Source organism: Lactuca saligna, chromosome 5, assembly GCF_052625555.1.
Source record: "Lactuca saligna cultivar CGN05327 chromosome 5, ASM5262555v1, whole genome shotgun sequence".
Taxonomy (NCBI): Eukaryota; Viridiplantae; Streptophyta; class Magnoliopsida; order Asterales; family Asteraceae; genus Lactuca; species Lactuca saligna.
Window position 1 is genome coordinate 67,654,001 of NC_136421.1, and position 9,184 is coordinate 67,663,184.

A 9,184-nucleotide genomic window follows, 5' to 3' on the forward strand; every position below is an offset into this window, starting at 1 on the left:
TACGCGGCGCGTACAATCCATGGACTCAGTACGCTGCGTGTGCCAGTGTGGTACGCAAGGCGTACACATCTCAGAAGGGCTTGTAATTGTTTTGGGCTTGTAAGCTTTTGGGAGTTAATTAGTCATTGGGACTGGTCATGTTTTGGAGTTAGTGGGCCAACTTATCTGTTTTGGGCCATGGGAACTATGGTTGGGCTTTATTGGGCCATGAGGCCCATTAATGATTTTGGACATAGACTTTAGGCTCATTAGCAAAGGAGGACTTTTGGGCCATTATGAAAGGACTTGGGGTTTGGGTTCTTCAATTGGATTGTGTTCACTCCTAACCTTTGGTAATGTTATTATTGTTTAGCACGGGTGGTTACAGACTGTTAGGAGAGCAACTTTCAGATTCAGCAGACAAATGTGAGTCTCCTCACCATACCAATGGGTCTAAGACACCAAGGATGGCTCATTTCATGTTATGTGGTACACCAACTGAAGTTTTATTATGAGGCATGATAGTTGGTTTTGTGCTATGAAGGGTCATTCTGATGTTGCACAAATAGTCGTTGTAATTGGTGCCATCCAATGTCACCTTCGAGCTGATGTTCAAGAACAAGAAGTTTTGATTGGAGGAGGAGAAACCAAAAGCATCATCTGGAGTAGACATCTATAAAAGGAAGGTAGTTTTAGTTAGATAATAATAATCCTTAATATAGTAACCCAAAATGAAATATTAAGGCTAGGATCCAACTAAATAATTCATAACATAGAAAATGGATGTCGTAATCTAATTGTAAATTATATAAAGGTAGGTAAATGACGATTAACCAATTCCACCAACAGAAAACTAAATTAAGTTTTGATGAAATTCCTAGATCTTTTGAGATTTATTGAAACTATTCAATGACATGTTTAATATCTGATTATGCTCTTCTATTTGTGAATGGGATAGCGAGGATCACAAACAAGATGTGAATAACCATGCAAATGTGCTTAGTAACCTCATTGTCATTTATCATCACAATTGATGTGTCGGTAAATGACACATGCTCCATCAACAATAATAATTTATGAGATACCCATTACAACTCTTTATTAGTCCCTACTAGTGTGCCAGTTAACCACACACGCTCTATTAACGACTTATAAAGTGTAATGTGCAATTTCATTGGTTAGTATATAAATTCAGATTTTTCCTAAAGTAACTAGATTTGAGATTTTAATAAAAGAAGGTTCTAGTACTTTTAATGAGAATTAATTGTCCTATCAAACCCGTTTGGCTAATGAGCTTCTACTAATCGAGGAATCGGTGAGCGAGAGTGGACACCCATTTAACTACCATTTTATAGGCAATTTCCTTATACCCCCCTTATAGACTAACTTCGTGAATGAGACGTACTAGCGGTTCGACTGACTTAGTCTTATACATATAGTAATTGTTAAACTTTTAATTTTACATATAGTATAAGGTGTAATTTAAAACTTTTCAAAATACTAGGTTTATAATTAAATTTTGAAAATTAATAAATAATTTAAATTTAAAAAATAAACCAAATGATTTAATATTTATCTATTAATTAACAATTAATTAAATATATTAAACCAATTAAGGATTAACTAATTAATTTAATCCTAATCCATACCCTCTAAAGTTTCGAAAATATATAGTATTGGATTTATCCCATTTTAATTATCTCTTTTTAGGCAAGTAAAATGATAATTACTAAAATTTGAAAAACCCTAATAACCTATCAATTTTCGAAATTGCTTGGGGAGGAAGGTTAGGTTTTCAAAACCCTAATCCTAATTTCGAAACTTAGGGAGGAAGGATAGGATTTCAAAACCCTAACCCTAATTTCGAAAATTTAAGCCTTTTAGCGTTTAATTTCCATAAACCCCAATTTAATCAATTCAACAGTTATAGCAAATTCAATTGAAAGCAAGCCTTGCTCTGATATCACTGATGGGTTTTTGGCATAACAAAAACCTACTTAAAACTCTTAAGTGTGTATGCAACCTAAAACATGAACTATGTTTTCTTTATTGAACCTATAACTAAGAACGTCAAAATAAGAACCATAGAAACCCTAGGTAATTTTCGAAAAGCATAACAAATGGTTTAGGATTACATACCTTGTTGTTATTATAGTAAATAATAATTATCCTTGACTTGTAGAACCTTTGAAAACAAGCACCACAAATATCGTGCTTCTAATGGCTCACACCCAAGCTAGCAAGAAGAAGATTATGGAGAGAGGAGAGGGGATGAAAAATTTTCATCTATCTCTCTAAGAGTATGAGTGGTAGAAATATGAAGGGCTATGGTCATTTATATAGTGGTACAAGGAAGCCCTAGATAACCCTAATTTGAATATAATAATAATATTTCAAATTGGTAATTATCCGACTCTATATTTATCCACATGGGATAATCTAGAAACTCTATATTATCCCCTAGAAACCATCCACCACCCTGGTGGAAGGTTCTGGAGCCTTTTGTTCAACTATTGAATAATTGCACTTTAGACTTTGTGCTTTTAATTAAATTCATTAATCCCAAAGTTAATTCAAATTAATTTCTAATTAATTATTAATTAAATGATATTATTTCTAATTAATATATTATTTTCATAATATATTAACAACTTATTTATTTCAACTTTATTAATCAAATAATAAATCAACCTCTCTCTCAAAAAAAAAAAATCATCATGTATAATTGCGAGGTTTGAAGGCAACCCAAAAGGATTGTGCTACTATCAATTCAAGTTTATACTAATTATAATTATGAGCTTAGATACCTAATCCAACACTTCATGCTCCCACTTGTTTCAACATTTTATAGCAATTTCATGAAATGATTTGTAAAGTTTATAAAACTTTACTAAAATCAAATGCATGTACATTTGATCTTCAAAATGGTCATCATCTTCAATCTTGTTACATTTTTATAAAATAAACTATTCTAAAACTAATTTATTACTTACAAATATAAACAAAATGAACACTATTTATTTAATTATTACATACCATATGAATAAATAAATATTACAACTATTTTAACAAATCAACACAAACATCATCACAAATGGTTCATGGCTAGTTTATGCGCAAAATATGTTCATTCACACATAAAACAACACTTTCTTTTTGTATGACAACTTTTATAACCATAAATGCATTTTAAAATTGTCATAGAAAATATGTATGATATTTCTTCTAAAAGAAAATCATAAATGTTTTATAAAAACAAAGATTATACCAAATAATCTTACAATATAACCATGCATGCAAAAATGGCTTTGATACTAATCATTGAGTTTTATTTAAACACAAATTTTCTAAAAATGCTAAAAACGGCAATTGAAGAGTTAAATTTTGAATAAACTTAAAATCATTTTATACCCACCAATGATCATTTTGCAAACACATAAATATTAAACCGAACATAGAATGAAAATAATAACAAACTTTGTAGACTTTGATTCCTCAATTGGAGGCATTGAAAGTTGATGAAGATGACAAGAGAGGCCCAAAGTAGAGCTCCTCTATATGTATCCACCAAGCAAGTGTTAGCCACCAAAGATGTTAATCTTCTCTAGTATTAAATACTTCTTAAACCTTTAAGAACTAATACCGAATTAACCTTAAGGAGAAGCACTTATTTATCACCAACTAACTCACTAGTTCTTCAAAGGAAACCAATGAGAATGAAGAAGAACCCACGGTTCTAGAGCGAAAAGATAAGGAATAATCGAACTTATTGGCAATTTATATAGTTGCATGCATGTACTATGGACCATACCTTAATTAAATGAAAGCATGGCTCAAAAGAGAAGCATGGGAGTATAAGACATTACTTCACAAGCAATACTCTCCCATCATAGGGACGTCCACGGTTTTGACTAAAAAAAGTCAAAGAATAGTATCTTTTACTCCATCTCTTTAACTAGCATGTGTATGTGTCGTGAAATATTATATAAATGAACTTTAACTAGTGTACACAACATATAAATCATACATTGTGAGTTATTAATTGTTCTTTCTTGGAAAATATTAATTTCATAAAATTATAATTTCCAATTAAATACAAGAGTTGGTAATATTTATTAATAACCAAATTCTAATAAATAACCAATAAGTTTCTATCAGATATAAGATGTGATCCAATATGATCATATGTTATTAATAAATATTATTTTATAATAATTCATGAGCATATAGATCTTTTAGAGGTAACACTGGGAGATTTGATGCTATACACCTTTCTATCCATCGTTGAGGACAAGGTGATTCTTTGGGGGTGGGTATTGAGATAGAGATAACACGGGAAATCATCAAAATAAAGAGCATTTTATGTGGGAGGGGTATTTTGGGCATTTATTACATTAAGTTTGTTGCATCAGTGTTTATAAGAGGGTAGAGGGTATGTAGATATCTTCTATTTCGTGAGAAATCTGGTATCTCATATGTTGCGAAAGGCTAGGCTCTCGAATCTAGCAAACCATCAGATTATCGTTTTGTTCTTTTGGTATTGTGAGTGTTTAAATGAATACAGCAAAGCTTTTGTTATATTTGATTGTTTGTGATTTCATCTTAAAGTTGATTCATAGCAATTTACAAGGATGACCGTTTTGCCCTCATCTTCTACAAAATCTTGGTTTTCCATACAACTGTAATTTACTCTAACAAATGACCTAAGCATCTTTATCTGATATACATGCAAATGCAGGTTTTAATCAAAGATATGATAAAGCAACCTGAATATGATTCTTACATAAATGTGAAGAAAAATAAAACTTTCAGAATCATTCATTATACATGCATAGATTACACAGTTTCCAGGTTCCTAAACAAAAACCAAAACCTTAAAATGAAAATAATAATAATAATATAATAATAAAACTTTCATCTTCTTCATCAAGCAGCAACACCTTTGAACTTGGCCTCATATTCATATGGTTGCTGCAGTTTTCATTACAACAAACACCATTATACATACAATGCCTTAATAAGAAAATAGTTGAATGTATAAAAATAGGAAGTAATAATAATAATAATAATAATAATAATAATAATACCAAGAAAATGGCTGAAATCAATCTGCGGGCAAACCATCTTTTATGCATTGCCTGTTGAGCTCGTGAGGCTGCCTCCACACTCTCAAATCGTAGATACACATAGCCAGCACTTTCCCTATTAAGAAAATGACAATTTTGCCCCTGGTTATTTCTTCTTTGCATAGCAAACTTGTTTAGATTATCTATCTTTTTCAGATGGTTTGGTTTGTTCACATAATAACTTGATTCCTTTTTTCATTAGGTAATAATATGAATATGAAATAATGAATAATGATGCATATTTTTTACAACTTATATACAATGAAACAGATTAATAAACAAATAAAAAAAAAAAAAAAAACAATGTTATGTTAGAAGACATACTTATCAACATATATATGCTTCACCCTTCCATAGTTGGAGCATTCTTCTCCCACATCCTCTTTGATGTCCAAATCAAATTCTGGATCACTCTGCAAAAAAATAATTAAATAAATAAATTTCTTCCAAACCAATAAATAATATTGTGTGAACATTTATTTTTGAGAAAGAAAAGAACATACCTCAGTAGCAGGGTCAAACATATTCTTTAGCAGCAAACACTCGCTAGGGTTTCCAATTGGCTCTGAGACAATTTGTGGGGGCAAAATTGGAATTGTAGCTGCTGCTGCTGCCACATTCATGCCTAAACCACCTCCTTGAATTGGACCAGATCCATTAACTATAGGTGCTCCGATAGCCCCAGGAATACTGCAAACAACCATTCAAAAATGTCAAAAAGACGAAAACGCCCCTGACCCATGTAACTAAACAAACTCAGATTGAAGATCATAAAACATACCCTGTGGTAATACCACTGCGATCAAGTTTTGCCATAAGCATAGCTCTTGATTGAGCATTTAGTGCCTATATATTTAAAAAAAAAATAATGAATTAAAAGCAAGATTGCTTTAAATAAATAAAATTCTTTTAAAAAAATTTGGAATTATATATTTATATGGACTCACCAAACCTCCACCATCATCATCATCAAAGTCTGCTGCTTTTGCTCCTGTGTCTTGTGCAGTAACATGATCAGTAACTGAAGACACCTACAAATACAACCAGCAAAATTTGAAAACAAAAAAATTAATATCATTAAAATAAATTAGAAGCTATAAATAAAAGAAAAAAAAAATGTAAAATGTAAAATGATGACCTTAATAGTTCGACCAGCAATCTCAAGCTTCCCATTCAAGCTTTGTGCTGCTTTCGAATGCTCAAGTTGAGCAAACTTCATGAAAAGAGATTAAGGATTTTATATTAATGTCAATGGATGATTAAAAAATTAAAAATTACTAATAAACACATTATTAAATAATTTAAAAAAAAAATTCAAATTAATACCGACTTGAACAAACCCAAAACCTTTACAGTGCCCTGTTTCAGGGTCAGTGGGGAGTTGAACAAGCTCAACTGGACCAAAAGCTTCAAAAATCTGAGATCATAAAAAAAATAGTTAAATTCAAGGATCATATAATATTAATTAAAATCACAAATGTAAAATCTTAATTTTTGCTACTCATAATTATCTTATAAGCATCCTACTTTCACTTCTTTTTATTGCAGCATTGTACTTTAGATATTTTTTTTATTATCACATTCGCATTGCATTTATAATACCTACCAAATTCAAGCATTTTACTTTCAAATTATTTACCAAATAAATATTCTTCATTCCAATGGAATGGAATCACACATTCCATTCCTTCCACAATTCCATCATAAAGATCAATACCAAAGAGTAACTTAATCTGCCATTAATTACTATGCAAAGTGTATTATTGATTTTTTTTTTACCTGTTTGAGTTGCAACTCAGTCATGTTGAAGTGAAGATTTCCAACATAAAGCTTTCGGTCAACTGCCCCAAAGGCTCCAGCACCACCACCTGCCGCCCCACTTGTGGCGGTAGACTGAACAAGATTCTTCTCAGCCTCTGAAGGCTTCACCATCACAGGCTGCCCTAGAAGTAAATGACCAGAAAGGGCAATTGCCATTGGCACTGACATTGCATCATAAAACTCAATGTACCTAAATTTTACACCAAAATTAAAATACATTAACTTTTACATCTTCATCTGTAGAATAATAGAAATAAAAAAGCATTTCAAAAGAGACACAAACACACCCGACTCCTTTTGATCTTCTTGAATTCCTATCCATGATCAATCTCACATCTCTCACCTACATAAACAAAAGATAATATAAACAAAACTTAAAACAAAATAATTAAAACTAAAGAAAAATTAACACTACTTGTTGTATTTACTTATTTACCTTTCCTGCTTTAGAAAAAAACTCGTAAACATCCCATTCAGTTGCCTTCAATGGCATCTAAACAACAACAAAAAAAATATATGCATGTCAACACAAGAGTTGATAAAAATATAAACTTTGTTTAGAATTTAGAAACACAACATCAGAAACAATTATAAACCTGATAAGCAAAAACGGTTCTTTGATCCCTTTCAGGGTCTGCTTCTGGCTCTACTGCATCTTTCTTATCTTTAAGTCTCCTGTCATGTGAAAAAACTTAAAGAACAATAAGTACAAAATCAAGATTTAAAGGTACACAAAACACACTGTTTGATAATCTGTCATTATGATTTTATGAATGTCTTCTCAATGAACAAAAACTTCAAAGATTGTGAGAGTGAGAGCACACCATATGTCATATGTGTTTGCCAACCTAAAAATAAAATACATCATTCGTTAAACATCTCCACTCACAATTTGAATATTTGAATCTGAGCCAAATTTCTAAAGGGTCAAACAGATTTTATAAAAAAATAAGAACCAAACAGACCTTATAAAGCCCACTTTTTTCTTCAGTGAATCCGCATTGTTAGCCCATTAGTATGTGCAAACAATCCATCTACGATTTCAATCCAAGTTAGAAACTTGGTAGCTAACACTAACGCTAAAAGCTAAATTTGTTTTGCATAGCTTTGTGTTTCTTTTTAAGGGATGCGTTTTTTTTTTCTTTAGCATGGATTCATCAAGATGTATAACTAGAAACCTACAAGTACTATAGGAATATTGAGCATTCAATCAGACAAAGAACCAACAAATCATATAGAACACAGCTAGAAAGATGAATCAACACAAAAGATATAAAAATGGAAGACTTGTTCACCTGCTCTCTCTTGATTCGAGTTCTCTTTCTCTCTCTCGTATCAATTCCTTCTCTCGTTCACGTTCAAGCCTTGAGTGACTTCGGCTCCTTCTAGACGTTTCTCTCTCCCTTTCCCTTTCTCTTTCTCTTTCCCTTTCCTTATCCCTCTTCTCTCGATCTCTATCTCTGTCTCTGTCTCTGTCTCTCCTCTCCCTTTCTTTATCTTTATCATCGTCCTTATCCCTCCCTCTGGAACTCCTCTCTCTGTCGCCATCCCTACTGCTTCTCCGACGATCCCTTTCTCTTTCTCTCTCGACGTCTCTCTCTCCATCCCTACCACTACTTCTGTGACGCTCAGACCGGGAAGACCTCTCCTCACGGCTACGGCCATGGTCACGGTCTCTGTCTACATCCCTCCTGCTCCCGCCGTTCTCTTCGTCCCCTTTGTATTTCTTGCTCCTTCTCCGCTCTTCAATGCGGTCATCTTCAGCATCTTCGCCATCATCTTCTCTTCCCTTCCGCCTGTGACCCTTTTCGCTCTTCTCCGAGCTGACGTCTTTGGTCTTCGAAGATGAACCATTCCTGGTGTCGGACTCGTCGACTGTCTTCTCTAAGTACTCGTACTCGTCGAAGTCCATTATCTCAATTGTAGTCGTTCTCCAAGTCCTAGATTAGGGCTTTGGAGGATCGAATTCGATCGGTGAAGCTGGTGTGGATTCTTGGACAGAGATGATGGGTGCGAAAGTGCGAACCCTAGCTTCTGCAGTCGAGTGCAATTTGGGAGCAATTTTTGTTAGGCAGATATAAGCATAAATTTTAAGTTGGTTTTTATTTTAGTCGGACATAACAAAAGGGTGTAAGCGAGAGTATTGCGAGAAACTAAAATAATAATAATAATAATAAAATAAAATAAAAATCATTCGAGCTCTTGAACCCATTTCAGAAACGAAACAAAATGGTCCGAGTTTATTAAAGAAAAAAAGT

General features: G+C 32.7%; 1 protein-coding gene across 2 annotated transcripts; it reads right to left on the reverse strand.

Annotated features, from left to right (window-relative positions):
* Nucleotides 1–4,712: 4,712 nt before the first annotated feature.
* Nucleotides 4,713–9,021, reverse strand: LOC145048774 (uncharacterized). Of its 2 annotated transcripts, XM_078997371.1 has the most exons (14): nucleotides 8,222–9,021; nucleotides 7,751–7,774; nucleotides 7,523–7,601; nucleotides 7,363–7,419; nucleotides 7,214–7,269; nucleotides 6,885–7,116; nucleotides 6,436–6,522; nucleotides 6,244–6,318; nucleotides 6,053–6,136; nucleotides 5,887–5,951; nucleotides 5,609–5,795; nucleotides 5,430–5,518; nucleotides 5,067–5,181; nucleotides 4,713–4,950 (listed from the first exon to the last, which is right to left on the reverse strand). In XM_078997371.1, the coding sequence occupies exons 1-14, from the start codon at nucleotides 8,836–8,838 to the stop codon at nucleotides 4,906–4,908; spliced, it is 1,812 nt and encodes a 603-aa protein (XP_078853497.1). In that variant the 5' UTR covers nucleotides 8,839–9,021; the 3' UTR covers nucleotides 4,713–4,905. The 2 variants fall into 2 exon arrangements, with proteins under 2 accessions (XP_078853497.1, XP_078853498.1); XM_078997372.1 differs by lacking the exon at nucleotides 7,751–7,774 and having other exon boundaries at nucleotides 8,222–9,020.
* Between the last annotated feature and the right edge of the window lie 163 nt (nucleotides 9,022–9,184).